General features: G+C 50.4%; 2 protein-coding genes across 3 annotated transcripts; one reads left to right on the top strand and one right to left on the bottom strand.

The window, feature by feature from the left end:
* Positions 1–314: 314 nt before the first annotated feature.
* LOC120687784 (transmembrane and coiled-coil domain-containing protein 4-like) lies at positions 315–4,512 on the bottom strand. Its single transcript, XM_039969802.1, has 15 exons — positions 4,156–4,512; positions 3,994–4,075; positions 3,291–3,719; positions 2,960–3,125; positions 2,695–2,847; positions 2,251–2,348; positions 2,048–2,139; positions 1,861–1,931; positions 1,648–1,783; positions 1,380–1,439; positions 1,217–1,299; positions 1,014–1,090; positions 841–911; positions 689–746; positions 315–599 (listed from the first exon to the last, which is right to left on the bottom strand). Exons 1-15 carry the CDS (start codon positions 4,416–4,418, stop codon positions 474–476), a joined length of 1,965 nt encoding a protein of 654 aa, XP_039825736.1. The 5' UTR covers positions 4,419–4,512; the 3' UTR covers positions 315–473.
* A 5,866-nt stretch (positions 4,513–10,378) lies between these two features.
* LOC120691929 lies at positions 10,379–13,645 on the top strand. 2 transcript variants are annotated; one of them, XM_039975134.1, is made up of 3 exons: positions 10,379–11,785; positions 11,896–12,142; positions 13,268–13,645. In XM_039975134.1, exon 1 carries the CDS (start codon positions 10,417–10,419, stop codon positions 11,281–11,283), a length of 867 nt encoding a protein of 288 aa, XP_039831068.1. In that variant the 5' UTR covers positions 10,379–10,416; the 3' UTR covers positions 11,284–11,785; positions 11,896–12,142; positions 13,268–13,645. The 2 variants fall into 2 exon arrangements, with proteins under 2 accessions (XP_039831068.1, XP_039831069.1); XM_039975135.1 differs by having other exon boundaries at positions 13,204–13,645.
* Positions 13,646–20,378: the final 6,733 nt, after the last annotated feature.

The raw sequence follows: 20,378 nt of genomic DNA, 5'->3' as shown, positions 1-20,378 counted from the left end.
AAAATAGCACTTAGAATTTTTTTTAAAATATTTAGAATATAGAACGGCTGCTCCATGTAAATAGATGTGGTGTGTCGTAGACCTGTGTGTTGCTCGTAAGTGATGTGTTGCCATGTAGCGAAGGTGAGAAATGAGTAGCTGTTTGTCATGTATGAACCTGCTATGGCATTCGATGCTGGTCTCTGCCCGGTTTCCTATTACTTCGTGCTTGCTCCGCTTGGTTCAGCACCACAGATGCACTTAACATTTGCCTGTCAGCAGTTGCTTCGTCAACCGTGGAGATAGCAGCAGTCAAACGACGAGTAGAAATCACAAAAGTCCAAAACTTCGAACATGCCGATATCCAATCCGAAATCTTTTAACATCTGTTAAGTAAATATATATGTAAAACTTTAGTAAGTTCGGAAGTTTTTTTTCCTAACGGAGATATTTACATCTTGTCCCAAATGCATACTGTGCAACTGTTACATCTTCTATTTGCTGACTGCCGGAAGGGGGACAAAAACAGGATAGTAGGTGTTCAATTCAAGATGCTCTAGGATCTGTTGGGCAGCTGACAGGTACGACGAATGGCCATCAACATGCTCGGTAACGTCAACCTGTAAATTGTACAAAAGGTTATGCAAACAGTAGGTCAACAGAGTTGATCAAAGGCACAAGAATGGTCATCACTCATCAGCATACTTACATTCTCGACACCAGGCACATCAATGGCCTGGATGCCAGCTAATCCTTGGGTGAGCAGACTGCATCAGAGAATTAGTAAGTAACAGAAAAAAAAAACATCAAAACTGTTCCCACAATGGCTATCCAATCCAAAATCAATCCTATTTTGTTCACCTTGCTCGGAAGGTAACACCGAGAATCCAGTCATCTCTCGAGTACACATTGACAAATCTTCCTGCAACCATCTGCAGCGAAGCAAACGCGAAGGCATGTTAAGTGATCGAAGCAGCCAAATTGGGCGTTAGTGACCATTTGTAACTGAAGATTTACACAGCTTTGCACCCTACCTTCCTGGCAGGCTCCCACTGCTCACCCTTCACCGAAACTGGTGCACCTAGGAGGACAACCCTCTCAACAAGTCCCTCTGATTCATTCCATCAAATGTATGAGCAAAGACATGATGAACTTTTGTGGAGATAATTATAGAACCATCAAATGTGTGAGCAAAGTCGCAATGATCTTTAGGTGGAGATAATTATAGAGCAGATACCATTGTCGCTTGACAAAGCAAGCTCTTGTAAACACTTGAATATAACTCGTGCTCCTAGCGAGAACCCAATGAGAGTCACAGGCCTGGGAGAATTTTGAAATCAGGGAAAAAAATGTACAGGAAACTAACCCCACTGGATAAAAAGTGCTTCAGCTTTAATTACCTGTTTCCTTGCAGTCCCTTTAGAAGCACTTCAGCAAGCATTTTTCCTGCCTTGTCCGATCTGAGAGGGTACTAGGGTAGAGTAGCTTAGCTAAATAAATTGCTGTGATCCTTAAAGAGACACATTTTTCAACCATTGCACTGTAGATACACTATAGATATTCTAAAGTACTGTAACTGGGAATTTAGCAATTACCACATAGCATATTACTACTGGAAAAATAAGCAGTTGTCACATGAGACATTGTACTACGAGAGTTAGCAAGCACCTGTCAATAGCAACAGACCATTTACTATCAATAAAATCAGTAGCTGCAAGCAACGTAGCAGGCCAAGCAAATGCTGCAAGAAGACCACTTAAGACAGTTCTCATTGCACCTTGTTTCATCAATTCCATTGCAAGTCCTGCATCAACAATTACAGTGATAGTTACAAGGTGTTCAAAGACAGTGTAAGGTAGAGTACAAAACCCTGAACATTACTTGATGTCAGCCAATCCTGTATTGCTGTACTCACTGCAATTATATGCTTACTCTCCCATTGAAGGATGTACCTGTCAAACATTAATCGACAGTGTAAGAATGCTCCAGCCTTATAGCACAGATGTAAAACACATGGATAAAGTACATCAACTATGATTCATGAAACAGATATGAAAGGTATCCATACTTCTCTAGGTTATCCTTCCATCCTTCCCAAGGTTTCCAGAAGTCCTCCTCATCAAAAGCAAATCCAGAGACCAAGATGCCAACCGCAAGGCGCTGAAAGAGTTAGCACCATTTACAAAGACCTAATCAGTTTGGTTCCAAGATGGGTGAATGGCATTTATTCACGTAAAGTTAATGTGAAAGTCAGAAAGAAAAGGAACTCACACCCTGATTGTGGTTATCGCCAATAGGTTTGAACTCAAATTCTTTCACTTTTCCAATTCGTCTCGCCATTTTGCTTCCCGTCAAGCCAGCTCCAGCAGCTAATTTGCCAACAATCAATCAAGGAATATAAACAACTAAGTACCACAATTCCAAACTACTTCCTATTTCTCTTTTTGGGATAATACATTACAACTACCACAAGGAATTCACCTAGGAAAAAAATTAATTGGAAAATGTGCCAGCACTCATAAAGAGGTGTGCCTATTCGTTATTTGTGTTGTAGGTTCACAAAGCAATACAGTAACAACTATACCAGCAGAGAAGTGTCCACTGTTAACTAAACTAAATAAATCTTTATTGGTAGACAGCACAGGACATATAATGAAGAAATAGAAGCACAAAATAACATCATCAGAGCAGTTTCAAAAGAACTTCTCTACCAACCTCCAAATGAAGCAGCAACTGCCACAGAGCCAGCAACAGATCCTGCTGCAGCAGCCATAGCAGCAAATCCACTAGCTCCTATGAATGGGACAAGTGTGCCAAGTGTTGGAGCTAGCGCACCAAATCCTGCCGCAATAGCTGGTGCAGCTAAACCTGTCGGGTAGAAGAGGTTGAGAGCATATCAACCTCCTGGGAGCAGTGTGTCCAAGTGAACTGTCAATGTGTTTATACTTTAATAGATATATTATTGGGAGCTTAGTCCTACCCCCTGTAATAGCCAGCAATGCTCCTCCAGTCAAGGCAGCTGCACCAATAATGCCTCCACGCTTCCATTTTTCCCACTTGCTCTTCGGTGATGCGCTTTCTTGCTCTTGTTCTTGCTCCTTTGCTGCAGCCATGGCAGAGCATGCGACCATTACCTCTATAGCCTCCTACAGTATCAAGATTGATGGTTACAGAAGAAGTCAAGCTATATGAAAATACATGCATATGATCAAGTTCCTCCTTGGATGATCTCAGTGCATTTTTGTTTGTTGAAATTCTACACCAACTGATTTATTACTGTGCTGCATTGAGAAGGAATAGTTTGCACGGACCATTTTGATCCACTTGACGTCAAGCCATGTTGCTATCAACCGAAGAGCAACACGATGCCGAGCATCATAACCCTTCCTGAAGTGAGACGACTTCCTCTCCTCTTGCTCTTGTGAAACAGGTTTATCAGCCACGCACGCAGAGAGAAGTGCATACAGCAAAGCCATCTTCCGGTGATGGTTAGCAGGAACATCATCCAAGGACAACTTGTCAATTCCAAGCAAGTTCTCAGGTGAGCCTGCCTCTGATGATTCTGCAGTTCCAGAGCTAGAAGTCGCGGAGTCTTTACCCTCGTCTTTGATTTTCTCATCTGGCACAATATCACTGCCCAAGCTCATTTCCATGACATCAACTGCTTTCACCAAGGCATGTTCCTGCTCCAATCTATCAGAAGAGCCCGCACCGTGTTCTTCAAAGATTATCCTTAGAAACTGCAAAACGTGAAGCGAAACGAGACTGTGAAATGCAATCTTGAAAGAGTCAGTTCAACATTCACTGGACTGCTTGCTTAAGCACACAGAATTTGAACAGCATTTTAGAGAGATGATCATGATCAATTTGATCTGGTGGGCGTTACAAGCATAATAATCGTTATCCCCCAGTGGAAAACAGAAACCCCAAAATGAGGGAGCCCCGGCCCCGCGATGGTGAGTTGGTGACCCCCAAACTAATTAGGGCGGGGGCGGGTGGGAAGGGAATGCGTACCGCGCCGATGTGATGCTTGGCCTCGGGCGACGCGGCGGTCTCCTCCAGGCCAGCCCACGCCTGGGGTTCGATCTCCAGGAACCTAGCATAGCAGGCAGCGATGGCGAGTACTAATCAGAAGCAGTAGAAGGGGCGGGGACGAACCGCGGGGGAGCAGCGCACCTGAAGACGGGGCGGAGGAGGCCGCGGGAGTCGTGCGTCCAGAGGTCGGCGTCCGCGGCGGCGTCCGACTCCGAAGCCGAGGCGCTGGTGGTGGCGGTGGAGGCGGAGGAGCCCCCGCTGGCGCTGCTGGCGCGCTCCTCGTCGTCGGGGCCTGGGGAGCCGCCGCCGAGGGGCACGGACTGGTGGATCTGCGCCTGGCGGAGCGCGAGCGCCAGCAGCGCCCCCGCCGCGTAGCGCTGCGTGGGCGTCAGCGTGGTGGCCATCGGCGGTGGCGCGCCGGCAGCTCTGCCTGCCTTGGAATTTTGGGGGCCCGTTTGCTTCGAGGCGGGGTCTTGACTCTTGAGTTGGGTCGACTGCTTCTGCGTGCAGCCCCAAGCCCTTTTATTTTTGGCACTACACAATTAGCGTAGGAGAGAAAAAATATTTATATTTTTATTATTTTTTTGTGCTCGTGGACGCCAGCAGGTTGATTCAGGTAGCCTCCACGTCAGCTCCTGCCTGCCCGTGCCCGACCCCGGCCCTTTTGTCCAACCCGCCCGCCCAACCCCAGCCCATTTCCACTCTCTTCTCCCTCTGCTCTGGCTGGCGCTCAACCATGGCAGGACGTGCGCGAGCTCGACAGGCGTGACGAGGTTGTTGCCGTTAGCGTCGAACACCATGAAGGCGTAGCGCAGGTCCTCCTCAACGGCATCGACGTCGGTGGAGCGCACGAGCGCGGCGAACTCAGGCAGGCCGATGGCGCCCCGCGTTGACCTCCTCCATCACGCGCGGCACCTCGTCGTCGGTGACCGCGTGGCCCACACCCTCGAATAGCGCCGCCAGCTCCGACAGTGAGACCCCGCACCTCCGCGGCACCTCCTCAGACCCGGCCGAGCCCTTCCCCGGCCGGAATCGGCCGATTTCCAGCCGGCCGGAGAAGCCCCGTCGCCGGTGTCGACCACCTTGCCGTCGCCCCCACCCTTATGACCTTCCGCACGATTCGAGCTCTCGATGAGCTCCCCCGCATACTCCTCTTCCTCACCGGCCCCTTCCCCATCCGCTCTCGGTTTCGCCGCCACCGGAACGCCACCGACCTCGTGCCGATCGACCACGACCTCTGCCTGCCGGAGCAGCTGTGTCGGTACCCCAGGACTGGGGTACTCCCTCTTGCTGTGTCTAGGCAAGAGCCTTGTAGTTATCCTTAACTACGTCCAGCAACCGGACCCCTGCGGTCCGGAGCCCTGTTCGCCCGACAGCAGTCCTGGGCCCGTCCCCTGGATAGTTCCGGGACCACCGCGTGTTCCCGGAAGAAGCAGGCGCTCAGCCTGAACAGCCGAAGGCTCCGGACCTCCCATTGAGATCCGGATCCCCATGGAATCCCGGACCCCCCATGGGGTCCCGGACCCCCTGTATAGTAACCGGACCCCTCACCAAGGGAAGGAATCGACACCCCGACTCGGGGTGGTCCGGAGCCGCCACGTGTCTGCAAGCACAGACACGTATATAAGGCCGCTTGGTCTCCATATTAAGGCTCACCTACCACTACATTCATTGCGGTAGGAGGACGTCCGCATTAATATAGCAGAAGCCGAGGCGATTCTTTGACCAGGGGGCACTATTGATCGCGTATTACCAAGATGCATAGTGGAGCTGCTGGCGCCGCCCACGCCGCGCCTGCCAGTCTGCCATAACAGATGGATACGATGGCTCGGCTTCACCCATTATGACGCCTACATAATAGCCTCAATAGGTCACGCCACAAGCTACGTTCCCCCAACGGGCACCTTGGTGACGGGACAAGAGAAGACTTCCCTTCGTCAGAGGGTCAGCAGGGCATGGAAGCATATCGAATGAAAGATTCGCAACCACTGTAGCCATTTAAGTACTCTGCGCAGTACGCTGCACAGTCACATTGGGCCCACCTGTCGGGGCATCAACGTCCTATGTATCCGCACCCCTTGGTCTATAAAAGGGGGGCGTCCGCTAGAAGAAAACTCAGGCTGGGTAATAGCCAAGACCCGACAGAGGATAGGTTCATACACAACCAAGATCAATACCACACACAGTGGACGTAGGGTATTACGCTCCGGCGGCCCGAACCACTCTAGATCGTGTGTTCTTGTGTGCCTAACTCAGAGCTAGATTAGCCCAATCGCCTAGTACCTTTCCGTGTACTCCACCTCTGGGATTAGGCGGGTGCGTTCCGCCACCCGGCTATGGGTCCCCCAGAAATCCCACGATATTTGGTGCCGTCCGTGGGGAGGTCAGGCGCGGGCTGGATCTTCAGGCTTCTGGGGGGCTGTGTTCATCCTCTGCAACGGCGAACGAGAAGATGAAGGAAGGCAGGGCGTCACCCACGCCAAATGCCGTGGCTCTGGGGCGCCAATGCCCATAGTGCGGCGGTGCACGGCAGCGGCGTTTGTTGTGCGTCGCCACTGCGACACCTCGGAGCCGGCGCGGCAACGCACAGCGGAGGCACTGCTGGGCGCTGCCGCCCCTACGTCGGCTCAAGGTTTTCTCTCAAGCAACAGCCACGCTTCCTCTGCGGCGGCATGACGTCGGCTCAAGGCTTTCTCTCAACATGGAGCCTGGAGCCGACGGCCATCCTGGAGGAAGTTGGCCGAGTCGTCGTATCGTCTCCGGCACCACCCGAGGTGCTTGGTGCTGCTACAGACAGGACCCCGCCGCTAGGCGCGGGGGCCTCTGGCGCGAGCACCAAGGACAAGCCGGCGAACGACCACCCTTCTCCACACTCCGTGCTCGTCCATACGAGCACACATTCTCCCGCTGCGTCAGGGCGGAAAGCCAGCTCCTGCCGCAGCGAGTGGCAGGCGGCTGGCTCCCGGGGGCGGACAGCGGCGGCAGGGGGCCTCTTTCATTCAAAGCCAAAGAATTTGTCTCATGCTACCTAAGCATATGACATCTCTTAGGTAAGGAGTGGCCTCCCGAGTTCCCGAGGTGATGCTAGATGATGCAGTTCAGGCACATCTAGGGCGCCTTCGCCTCCGACGACTATGAAGAATTCAGGAGTGGCCGCACCACTTCCAACCGGAGAAGAACATGTTGTATAGAAGGCAGCTATAGGTTACCCCTAGATAAAACTAAGAGAGTTCCTCCTTTGTAATAATGTGGCGCCTACGTGTGGTCCAGAGCGGTCAAGGTCCGGCCTTGTAAACCCGACCTCTGTTACTACTGCACAAACATGCAAAAAATGGTCCGGAGCGGTAGAGGTCCGACCTCGTAATCCCGACCTCTGATGTATACCATGATAACCACAGTAATAAAGGAGATTTATTTTCTCAGTCTTATCTCGACTCCACCCTGATTACATTCATTCGTTCTGGTTGGCTATTTCTTGGTTAACCGTCTCTTCCCCCCAAACAGAGTCTTTCTTTTGTTGCTAGCAATCCAAGTTAAGTTGCTGGCTTGTAGTCAGGTGAGGACACCCCTTCTAGCTGGAAGGCAGTCCAGACCCCTAAGGACCTGCTCTGGAGAAGTGGTACTCGTATCCTGGAGTAGAGAAGCTCCGCGTGGCTTAGCCTGGTAATGTACCCTAAGTATACGTACTTCACTACCCTGTTACAAGTACTCTAGTATCCGAGACTGCTGTCTTTAGAGGTCTCGGGCTCCCTTCTAGTGTAAGGCTTGGTTTCTTGCACCTTACTGTGAGGTCCGGTGACATATTTCTTTGGTTCGTCAGCAATAACTCAAGTTCACTCCGGTGGCCCGCTCCGGCGGAGACCGCTCGCCACGGTCGACTCAAGTCCACTCCGGTGGCCCGCTCCGGCGGAGACCGCTCGCCACGGTCGACTCAAGTCCACTCCGGTGGCCCGCTCCGGCGGACCGCTCGCCACGGTCGACTCAAGTCCACTCCGGTGGCCCGCTCCGGCGGAGACCGCTCGCTACGGTCGCCAAGAGCTGGGTCCGGGAAGAGGTGCTGGCTCCCTGAGCGATCCGAGGTATGTGTAGCCGCTTAGCTTGGTTCCGCACCCTAATCCTACACCTTCGTCGCCCTATGGAGAGCGCTCTAGGACCTGAACCTGGCAACCCGTGTACCGACCTCAGGGGTCCGGAGCACCCGCTCTTTGCATGAGCACACCAACGCAATCAAGTTTGCGTGGAAACACATCACGATAGTAGGCCCCACTCGCAGGTTCGTGCCTCTCCCAAGGTGGGCCCGGGGGCCACTGTCGGTACCCCAGGACTGGGGTACTCCCTCTTGCTGTGTCTAGGCAAGAGCCTTGTAGTTATCCTTAACTACGTCCAGCAGCCGGACCCCTGCGGTCCGGAGCCCTGTTCGCCCAGCAGCAGTCCTGGGCCCGTCCCCTGGATAGTTTCGGGACCACCGCGTGTTCCCGGAAGAAGCAGGCGCTCAGCCTGAACAACCGAAGGCTCCGGACCTCCCATGGAGGTCCGGATCCCCATGGAATCCCGGACCCCCTGTATAGTAATCGGACCCCTCACCAAGGGAAGGAATCGACACCCCGACTCGGGGTGGTCCGGAGCCGCCACGTGTCTGCAAAGCACAGACACGTATATAAGGCCGCTTGGTCTCCATATTAAGGCTCACCTACCACTACATTCATTGCGGTAGGAGGACGTCCGCATTAATATAGCAGAAGCCGAGGCGATTCTTTGACCAGGGGGCACTATTGATCGCGTATTACCAAGATGCATAGTGGAGCTGCTGGCGCCGCCCACGCCGCGCCTGCCAGTCTGCCATAACAGATGGATACGACGGCTCGGCTTCACCCATTATGACGCCTACATAATAGCCTCAACAGGTCACGCCACAAGCTACGTTCCCCCAACGGGCACCTTGGTGACGGGACAAGAGAAGACTTCCCTTCGTCAGAGGGTCAGCAGGGCATGGAAGCATATCGAAGGAAAGATTCGCAACCACTGTAGCCATTTAAGTACTCTACGCAGTACGCTGCACAGTTACGTTGGGCCCACCTGTCGGGGCATCAACGTCCTATGTATCCGCACCCCTTGGTCTATAAAAGGGGGGCGTCCGCTAGAAGAAAACTCAGGCTGGGTAATAGCCAAGACCCGGCAGATGATAGGTTCATACACAACCAAGATCAATACCACACATAGTGGACGTAGGGTATTACGCTCCGGCGGCCCGAACCACTCTAGATCGTGTGTTCTTGTGTGCCTAACTCAGAGCTAGATTAGCCCAATCGCCTAGTAACTTTCCGTGTACTCCCCCTCTGGAATTAGGCGGGTGCGTTCCGCCACCCGGCTGTGGGTCCCCCAGAAATCCCACGATAAGCTGGACGACCTGTACTTCAAGTGGCTGCACTGGCCGCAGTCCTCGCTGCCCTTCTCTGACGGTGAGCTGGCATACGTCGCGTGCTGGACCCGTTCAAGGACGCAGAGACGCTCCGCACCGAGCTGCCGTCCGGGCGCGCACGGCCCTCAAGAACGAGCACCTAGAGGCCGAAGCAGAGCAACTGCACGCGGCGGTGAGGCCCGCGCCGACGATGACGACCGAGGCAGGGGGGCAGTCGGGCCCTGAAGCACGCGGCCGGGAAGGCGCGTCGAGGGGCAGGAGAGGCCCGCGTAGAGGTGGAGCCAGGAGCGTCCCCACGACGGCGGGGGAGTAGGACGCGTGCCCAGGAGCTGCACCCCGAGGCCGACACGCTGAACGCCGCTTCGTCGCGCTGCCCGTGCCCCTTGATGAAGTCAACTAGGTCGAGCGTCACGCGGGGCACCGCCGTGCTCCCCGACGTCTGCTGGTCAAGGCGGAGGCCTTGGCGCCGCCGCGTGGGAGGTGCGCGGGCAGGAAGGCGGGTATGTCGGGCATCGGAGCAAGTAGGTGGTCTGGGCCGGCGGCGGGGCTTCTCCGGCCGACGAGCAGAGCAAGGGCGGGCATTGGCCGTGCGGGAGAGGGGAAGAGAGCCAAGGGCCGGCGGGACGCCGGAGCGGGCGGCGAAGGAGAAGAGCGGGCGGGCAGTCGCGGACCACAGAGGAGGGACGCCGGAGTGGAAATGGGCTGGGGTTGGGCTGGCGGGCTGGACAAAAGGGCTGGGATCGGGCACAGGCGGGCGGGAGCTGACGTGGAGCCTACCTGGACTGCGTCCACGAGGGCAAAAGTGATAAAAATATAAACATTTTCTCTCCTGTGCTGATTCTAGTGTCAAAAATAAAAATACTATCTCAAGAAGTGACACTCGTTAGAATGGTATAAAGTTAACCCCCCCCCCCCAAATTTTGGACCCGCAGTGCACGTGACGCCTCCTGGATCCCGCCTCCAACATCTATGTCAACTCCGTCATGGCTCCAGATATTGCTGCCCGTGTGGCTGCGACGGCAACAGGAGGAGATGAGGCTGCAGCGGACAGGATCATCCAGCGGTCGCTCGATGGCCTCGTCGCCTTCCCGACCCGCCTCTTCCCCTACCTCCCCATCGTCGAGGCCATGCGATACCTCGACGCCGCCGAGGCGGACCCCCTCGTCGCCTCCCTCCTCATCATCAATCGCCGCGGGATAGAGCGATCTTTCGTGGCCGACTCCGGCACCACCGTGGCCGCCGTCGAGGCGGCCCTCCGATGCGCAGCACTCGCCGCCCGCCACCCAGATCCGCACAGGCTCGTGCTAGTGTGGAAGCTGCTTTCACTTTCACCTGGCCTCAACAACCTCCAGCAGCCGAGGCTTCAATGCAAGTTTGACCAACTTCTGCTCAAGCTGCATCATGTAGCATCGGATTCAGTTCTCCAACTAGAAAGATCCTGGGAGCTTGCCAAATCTAGGCTTGAGCGCGCAAAAGCAAAACCCCGAGCACTGCCTCCTACCCGGGCACCCAGGAAGCGAGTGCTTATGGCAAGAATCCATGGTTTCTACCTAGATGCGCTGGCCAGGCTGCCCAAGGACGAGCTGTGTTCTCGGTACCACCACAGCCTGCTCAAGGCGGGCCACTGCTATGGCCCGCTGGACCCTGTCTCCAACATCATTATCAACACCATTTGGTATGACAAAGCCTACCCGCCAAGCAAACAATTTACAATACAAATGATCAGCATCAGCTGCCTGATGCGAATTGTGGCCCGGTCTTTCTATGGCCTTGTGTCCTTCATGTGTGCCCGCTACCCGGATCGTACAGCCGACCAGATTCTGCAGCGCCTACAAAGACGCCAATGCTGACCTGCGAGTTGCTGTTCCCACCTTTGGTGATATGCTCCAAGCGGCTACGAGGAACGATAATGCACTGAGCTTCTCTGGTAATTTGTGACAGGTTGTTGCATCTCTGCTCAGAGGGGCGACAAAAAGTTTGGTTGGGGGAAGAAGCTCACACCCCGGTGTCCAAGTAGCATATAATGCAGCAGCCACTGCTGCGAGCCACCCCGTGCCGCATGAGCAGCAAGCGCTTCTTGGATCACCTGACTCAGTGCATATGCTTCAGTTAGCCTGTACGCGGGTGATGCGTAACGATCGCATACTCTCCTCTGAGAATGTTGAGACTATTGCCACTTTCATCATGCCTCCCTATGCTGATGACTTGTACCAGCAACCACACCCTGAGCCTCGAAAGGTAGACAGCTCAACCTTACTTTGGTTTTCTCGTCGATGCCAACAGTTCTGGAAACAGCATGAACTAGTCCTCAGGAAGGTGGAAGAAGCACTGACCAAATTCAACAACAGCAAGGTTGATTTCTTCTCTTACTTTTACTCTACAAAGTTTTTACTTTTATTGATCCCCCTGTGCTTGTCGTACGCTCAACCTTCCAATGTAACTCTTTGTTTCCATGGTTTAAGGTGGACAAGTATAAGCTTCATTTTATATGTGGTGTCAATGAACACGTATCTGGCCCGGAGTACAGCCTGGACATAGGATACAATCCGAGGGATCCTTCAAAATATTATCACAGCCATATCAATTTTCTTGCAACTTGTGAAGACCCTCAATCTGTGCATGCTCCTGCAAAGCTCTTTTTTGCTGAGTGTGGCAACTATAGGCCTAATGAATCTTGGTGCTTACCTGTGAATCTGGATCAAGACACTGGTATGCTCTGTTATCAACCTTACAATTTCCGTGTTTGTGATATAGTGTACGTATAAGAGTTTGTGTGTTCTGGAATTACATAAGAGCTGGTTAGGACTTGTTTAGTTTATCTCTATCTCTAATTGAAAATCATTCCTGTTGGCTGTTGCTGTGTAACATAGAGATATTAAATAATAATAGTGACACTGCTAAAGCTTGACTAATTGAAATGCTAGAGTAGATCTGTATAGGGTCAAGTAGATGGGCCAACCTATTCCATTCCTCAAACCAAACAAGAATTTAAGGAATAGGCTCATGGTGCACCACATCGTTCTTCAAACAAAACACCCCCAGTGAAAAATGCTCTCCTTGGACTTGACACTTTGTGGAAAGCAAAAGTTCGATTTTATGGAAGAAAAGACGTATTATATTGACATTCTTCCACCCCAGCTCTTCATTCTGAACTTTTGGTTTCTTTTGAAAGTCTTAACATGTAATAGGCACACTTAAACTCTTCATAAGCATGTAAAATGCAAGGAAATATGCCAATAACATTTTCACTTCAAAGCACCTCTTTCGGTATGCCCATATGTGAAAGCCCTGCGACACCAATGTACCTAGCCATGGAAAAGTGCAGAACAGAATTCAGCTTAGAAGATGCTATGGGCATTGTAACCAGGATAAATGAAAGGGCATACCTTGAATATAACCAGAATAAATTATGTTAGGAATTTGAGATATATATGCTACTCTGAGATTATGTTCAACTCTCGTCTCAAGGAACCTTCAGCTCTGGTTCGTCCATGAAATTTTGAAGGGAGATTTTTAGTAAGTAACAATCATAGTGTAGACATACATTAATTTCAGTTGAATTATTGTAGAATGCTGAATGCGTAGCAATGCTCTTTATATGATGATGATGATTACCCCTAGATATAAAATCTGAATGCCGGGGAAGAAAGTGGACGCTTTGTTTTTGTAGTTAAAGAAAAACATGCAAAATTAAGGAGGTAAGCTTATTTATTATTTTGGCAAGCAAGAAATAAACCTTGAAATGGTTTGCCCCTTTCGTATTTGTGTAGTGCGCAAATGCGGCAGAAATTGTCTTGGCATGAAAAATGTCATCACCAGAATGTGCGTATGCAGAGCATGTCCGTTGCATGTACTGCGAGGAGCAAGGGACTAGGATTGTGCATCCAGCTGTCCATGGTTTTCATGGGCGTGACATAATAGAGTTTGAGAAGGTGCTGGTTGGAGAACCTCTTTTTCGTGGATCAGACGGGAGGGACTACACCAACGATGATCTATATGTCAAAGCCCTAGACAAGGTGGGTGATCTTGAAGATGACTACATCTACTCTGACTATGTCCTAGATCCTGATGCTAGAAAAGTTGGGCCAGAAATGCCCTACATTCCCTTTTGTATATCCTGAGCATCTATATGTTTGGAGGAGCTAAAGTAATAAACATACTAAAGTTGTTGAGTCTTAAGTTAAAATTTAGCACACCCCATTAGCATTTCCATCTGGATATCTTATTAGCACTTTCACCTGTTAGCGTTTGGATATCTTATTTTCGCGCGGGTTCTATTTGATTGGGCAGCCACGTCTCTGCCATCACACAACCTATTCAGCTAGCTTTCCGTCGACGGTACGGTGGAGATCAATCAGATGGAGGCCTCCAGGGTCCGCACCACGTCGGCCATCGACGGGCGGAGGCTCGGGTTCTCCCCGACGCACGCGGCCGCCAGCGCCACCATGGCCGCCGCCTGGTCGGCGTCGTACGAGTTGGAGCGTTGCGGGTTTGGACTTTGGAGCCGCGTGTCATATATATGATGGTCCAGCTACCGTTTGTTTATATATACCCCCAGCTTGGAAGTTGGAACTAAGAGCAACTCCAGTGGGCTGATTAAAAATGGGACTCTATATTTCATTTTGAGGGCCAGTTTTAAAATTTTAGAGGGCCAAATGAGAGGTGTGCTCCAGCCCAACTGACTAAATAGGGCCTCTATCCATCTGACCAGTGGGCCCCGTCTCTCTCCTGTCTTCTCTCCCGACGCGCTCCCATCTCTCTCCCGCTCGCTCGCCGACGCCCCCACGCCGCCCGCCAGACGCCAGCGCGCCGCCGGCCCTCCTCCCCAGCGCGCCGCCGCCTCTCCTCCGACGCCGTCGCGGAGACCGTCGGGGATCTCGTCCTCCTACGCGGCGATGTTGCAGGCGACGCCCTGGAACCGCCGCTGCTCCTCCGCCGGCGTGTCCATCAGGTTCCACAGCTCCAGCATGCTCGCCACCAGGTCCTGCAGCTTCTCCATCTGGCTCCGTTTGATCTCCCTCAGCCTCTCGATCTCCGATGCCAGCCTCGCGATCGCGGCGTCGCTGAAGTCGCCGGCATGCTCGTCGCCGCGGCGGGCGGCGGTGATCTCCCTGGGATCCATGCCGAGAACCAAGGACGAAGACTGCAACAAGCTCATGAGCTCCGCAACCTTCCTGGTGCGGCTCTCCTGCCAAATTTCAAAACAAGAATATAATTATCGTAAAGAATCAATCAGGATTCAGGAATGAACTCCTTCAGATAAGAGCTCAAATTAAATGTGAAGAATCGATCAGAACTGGCCTTCTCCGATTGGAGGTGGTGCAGGTAGGCCCTAAGCTCCTCGAGCTTGGTGAGCGTCGGAGCCGTCGACGACGACACGAGGCTGCTGCCCGCCGCCGCCGCCGAGGTTCATGTCCTGCTGGATCCTGTTCACCCGCTCCTGCTGGACAACGACGTCAAGAACCACTGGAACACCAAGCTCAAGCGGCTCCTGCTCGGCGGCGGCCGGCGCCCGAGGGCGGAGACACGCCTCGACAGCCCGGCGGCGGCCTTCACCTTGCACAACTACGGCAACCAGCTCGGTGGTGCGCCGCTGTGGCCGAGCCCGTCCCCGTCGCCTTCTCCTTCACCGACGGCGAGCGAAAGCTCAGAGATCCGACCGTGGCAGCTAGCAGCTTTCAATGGTTACTCCGGCTGCGGGAGGCACCTGGAGGAGCTCCGCGCGCGCGCCGCCAGCCTCCGCGCCGGCAGCTGCGAGCTCGCCGCGCGCCTCAGCGGCGAGTAGGCCCGCGTCGCGCTGGTCTGGTTCACCGGATCTACTCCGCCGCCGCACGTCTCCCCAATCCTCCGCGCCGACACCTCCACCACGGCGGCGGGGGAGCACAGCACCGCGAGGACACACGGCGGCGAGGCGCCGGAGAAGAAGCGCCGCCGCCGCCTCGCTCCCAGCACCGCGAGGAGAAGAGAGAGAGGGAGAGGAGAGAGAGGAGATAGAGGGAGGATAGAGGGACCCCAGATTTGTGGGCTTTGCCCCAAAATTTGGTGGGCTACCAATTTTAGTCGCATGGAGCCCTGGATAGTCGCCCCGTTGGAGGGTGATTTTTGGCCCAGAGCGACTAAAAGGTCGGATAGAAACCTGAATAGTCACTCGGCTGGAGTTGCTCTAACGCGACGTGAAATGGGTGACGGTGAAACCATGGAAGAAGTAGAAACCCCATGAGCGGCAGCGGCCAGTGTAAAAAGGCGATTTTTAGTCTGTTCTTTGGATATCTTTATTTTTTAAAAAAAAAACAGTGTAGACCTCCGGCACGCTGTCGATTGATTAGCACTTTAGCAGTAAGTAGTACGAGTGGACATGGTTTGGTTGTTTTAGCACATCTCCATCAGCTACATTTATACTCCCTCTGTTCCAATTAATTATTAGTCATTTTGAATTTTTTTAGATATGTATTTTTTATACATCTAAATATTATATATATATATATAACAAAATCTATATATCTAGAAAAGTCAAAACGACTAGTAATTTGGGATGGAAGAAGTACATATGAGATGCTTTGTTTACAGATTGAATACTATGATAGCGAAGGGAAAATTAGATAAAGACTAGTATGACAGTAAATAGCACTTCAACAATTGTACCACAAGGAAGGAATATGTGTGTATGTACTTTTTACTTTATTACCTAACGCTTTGCATCAACCGAGCAGAGAATCATTATGTTCGCTGTTTGGTTCCTCCAGCCAGCCAACAATATTTTTCTCTCACATAGCTCCAGCACCAGCCTCCAGCCACCAGTCAGGCAATAGTATTTTTCTCTCACACCACTCCAGCACCAGCCACTAGCACCAGTACAGAGAACAGAGTGAATGTGAATGGTGACAGAGAAGACTCAAGAGTTTAAGTGCTCCTACCTAACGCTAGCAGGGCCATGCTCATTAGCTGATTTATTTCTCCATTGCATGTTCTCAAGGGAAATAAATAACAGTGGGCATGCAGGTGCAAGCCCCAGTTTCTCGCATTGCATATTTGCATTGGTAAATGGTAGGTATATATTATTGGAGTGTTGCACAAAAGCAGCCGCACAGTCTGAAAACTGAAAAGAGGACACTTGAGTTTACTACTATTTGGAACAAGTGTTCGGCGCGATGGCTTCCACTCTGATGCTGGTTGGTGGCTGCCTCACGCCGAGCACCTAGCCTTGTTCGCGCAACAAGGAAGCAGCTTGCGAGACTATGACCATGACCTGTGGTGACTTAGACTGGTGAGCAGCAGAGAGGTAGCAGCTGCGTCCAAATTAAACAGTCGCCTGCCTTATCATCGATGCTGTCTCGTTTCGATCGGGCCTGCATCCACCAATCGTGCATCTGATGATTCCTTGGATCCGTTCGTGCCGCGGAGTCATCAGATGCGGTGACCTGACCTAACCTGACCTGAATTGGTAGCGGCTCGATGCTGCTAGAGCGTTGGCGTTTTGCAGAGCTTTGCCTTTGTTAGGTGCAGGGAACCACCTTCATTCAGGTATTTTTGGGCTCCGAAAAGGCTAGTTAGCAAGCATAGTGGCATCTTCTTTTTTAGCTTTTTTTTTTACAAGGGAAATTGGCCCAACAGAGAGAAAGGCCCAGCCCGAATCACCATGACACATATCCCCTCACCAGCCCACGTCACGGGCAGAGCAGCAGCCATGGGCCATGGGCCACTGGCTGTTGGAAACGAGAGCGAGAGTTTTGGGAGACAGAGACAGCAGGGGGCGGGAGCCAAGAGGTGATTCATCTCCAATGGAGACGGCGAGGTTAGGCTTTAGGCGCTCCGCAGCGGGCCGCGCCAATATGCAAGGCGGCGATCCCCTTCTCATCCGGTTGGAAGGGGCACGGAGGTGAACAACAGACCACCGCCGTCGATGAAGGCACGAGGTCATCCCTGCTCCGATGCTTCTGACGAGCATATCTGGAGTTACTTTTTTTTTTTATACCCCCGGGAATTCAGTACGAGGTTCCTATTTTGCGCGGATCTGTATTTTTGGTATATTCTCCCGATTGCATGTTTACATTACCAAAGTTTTGATTGTGAATTGGGATCGTTTAAAATGTTGATGTATTGCCGCATTATGCTGCAAGTATCTGCATTCTTATTGCTGGCTCCAAATCGTTCACTATGCTTCCACCTGCACTAGCAATTTATTTTCGGTCTTGCAACAGCATGGTGGGTAGGTTCAATGCGACCTCCCCATAGTAATGAAGTTTCATGTATTCATTGACATCAGTACTCTCATTTCCACTCTATGTGTTGATTAATGCCGCTATGCTACAAACATTGTCCTCGCTGGCCTGTACAATGTTCACTGTTTTGATTTATTTTCACTCAGTGCTTATTCTGCTAAATTGAATGGATGAGTCACGCTTGAGCTGCTGAATGGAAAATTTACTTACTGATTTCGATTGAAAACATTTTATATTTAGGATGACATCCTTATTTCTGATAAACCTTCATTACAGTGCCACTTACATTACATAGTCATTCAGCTAATTCAGCCTTTATTTGGCCCCTCTTGACAGTTTCAATGACTTCTGTGTGTCATTGCTAAGATTCTATCATGACGATGCCAATTGCCTTCATTGCAACCTCCATAACCCTTCTTGGTACTAGCCGGACCTGCAAATTGCTGTAGGCGGTGAAGTCATCACGCAGTTTGATGCCTCGCGAAAATTAAGTCCAGTTGTCTTTTGGGGGTTCTCCTCAAAATTGAGCTCTGTAAATTTTAGCTGTACTGATTGACATCCACAAGTTTAGATGTGCCCTTCAGTTAAGTGAATACATGCAGCTCTAGCATCATATATTGAGTCAAAAACATGTAGCTCTAGCATCATATATTGGGTGAATCTTTGCTTGAAACTTTGGCGCTGATTCACTTGTTATTCAGATGCATATTATTGCTAATTCATGATTTTGTTTGTTTGCAATCTTGGAGATGAATCTGAACTTGAAAGCGAGCAAGCTCTCTGAAGATAATTTCTTACGGATGTTTTATGAAATTTCCATCAAGCTCAAAATTTGAGATCCTATAGTATAGGATAATGGCAGTGGTTAAATTTCATAGAACATGTTCGAACTTAAGAGAGCACATTTTTCATTTTTTCCAAATAATTTCTTCAAGTTTATTTCTGATAAGAAATGAAAAACACGCAAGTCCAATCCCAATCATATACTGGCAACACAGTAGATTACTATTGTCAGTAGATTATTAAACCTGTTGAACTTTTATGTATCTAGAGTTTGCTTCTTGCCACTATCTCCTTTTCCTGGTCAATACATAAGAATCGCTGCTATTGTATTTTACCCAAATTTTATGAGGATCTTAATGCCTCTCTCTTGAAGCTGGCACATAGTCACAACCTTATAATACTTTCTTATTGGGTAACCTTAGAATCTTTACTGACTGAGCCCTTTCTTGTGGTACGCGCCTCCTTGAAATGCTTGTTAACTGGGCTCCGAAAAATGCGGAATGGGTGCACAATTGCATCTGATTTTTCCATATAAATTTTGATACTCAGACCTCAAATTCTCTAATTGCTTGGAATGTCAAGTCAGTGTTTCTTTTGAGGATTGCCAACTTTTGTTTGGAGTGTGAAACAAAGGTGACACACTTTTGAAAGCATTCCAGGCTCAGCATGCACCGAGTCTTATCAAGATCGATGGATACATACCTATCATGTTTTTACCTTTTCCTCCTTGCATTTTCAGAACCAAGTTCATATTTAGATAATTTGATTTTTGTTTTCCCAAAGTTTGTTTCGGGTGAAGATTCTTAGATGGGCATCTGCTGATTGAAAAGCTACTTGGGCTTACATAGGAAACATGGACATATCAGTCCATCATCCATCAGACAAAATTTAGTGAAATCTGTCAGTTCTGGGCCAATACATTTGATCCGGTACTACTTCTATATAACATGATTTGCATTTTCTCCATCAAAGCTACAATAAAGGTGAGTTTGCGTATAAGAAATGACATATCAAACGCTATTCCACTCATGTGGCCAGCAATTTCACAGAATCAATGTTCTCACATCCTCTTACTGTGGACTGTAGTGTTACCATATTTTTATCACCCTCGGATTCTTTTCTCTGCTATAACCGTGGCATGTGACCCGTTTTTGGTCTTATAATGTACTTTTGTAGTTATCTAATTGAACACCTGGCCCACTTGCCCAACACACTTTTGTCACATCTTATGGGTAACATGATGACAACTTCTCAAAGTTTGCCTGAAAACGAAGGATGGTACAGATGGGCATCAAAGTGAAGTGATAAATCCTGTCACTTTCATACAAATGGGAACACCCACAAGTATATAACATCTTGCATTGCCATCACCCTTCAGCTAACATGTTGTTCTGAGTTAAGATGTGAGATATGCTGTTTCTTGCGGATTCCCTGAAGTTTACACTGAAGTTGATCTTCTTGGAATTGTTTTCTATCATGTAGCTAGTTTCAGTTCATAGAGAAACTACTCAAATAGTTAGTGCATACATCATAAAACTATTTGCTATGTTGTGGTTGCTACACTTCCAAACAATCTGTTTAATTGCAGATTCAATGTTAACTATGGGAGAAGTGAAAAGCAGAAGGGGTTAGTTGTGAGGCCATGTGCAAAAGAAGGGCACAACGACACAAGTGGGGAACAACAGTTGGATGGGGGTAACATGGGATGGGAGCAATGTCTGTCCATGTTACTTAGTGTGTATTTCTGTATAGCTTTCAATCTTGGCTGGACTACTCTGGCAAGGGAATAACAACCACCAACTTAATATCCCCACTTCCACTTTATCTCTTTATCCTTTTATGTTATTCCATGGGAAAAGATAACAGTGGTGCTACAGTGATGCCTTTCTTTCTTTTCATTTATGAAATTTAGAGAAACACTACCCAGTAGGCATACAGCAGGT

Source organism: Panicum virgatum, chromosome 9N (assembly GCF_016808335.1).
Source record: "Panicum virgatum strain AP13 chromosome 9N, P.virgatum_v5, whole genome shotgun sequence".
Lineage (NCBI taxonomy): Eukaryota > Viridiplantae > Streptophyta > Magnoliopsida > Poales > Poaceae > Panicum > Panicum virgatum.
This window is presented reverse-complemented; position numbering and strand designations above follow the sequence as displayed.

Bases quoted from the DNA above. Each gene is read 5' to 3' on its own strand.
- LOC120687784 (XM_039969802.1), bottom strand. From the start codon at position 4,418: ATGGCCACCACGCTGACGCCCACGCAGCGCTACGCGGCGGGGGCGCTG. The intron at 4,076-4,155 runs GTGCGCTGCTCC...CTGCTATGCTAG, and splicing joins CTCCTCCGCCCCGTCTTCAG to GTTCCTGGAGATCGAACCCC. The intron at 1,440-1,647 runs GTGCTTGCTAAC...GTACCCTCTCAG, and splicing joins TGGTCTGTTGCTATTGACAG to ATCGGACAAGGCAGGAAAAA.
- LOC120691929 (XM_039975134.1), top strand. From the start codon at position 10,417: ATGGCTCCAGATATTGCTGCCCGTGTGGCTGCGACGGCAACAGGAGGA.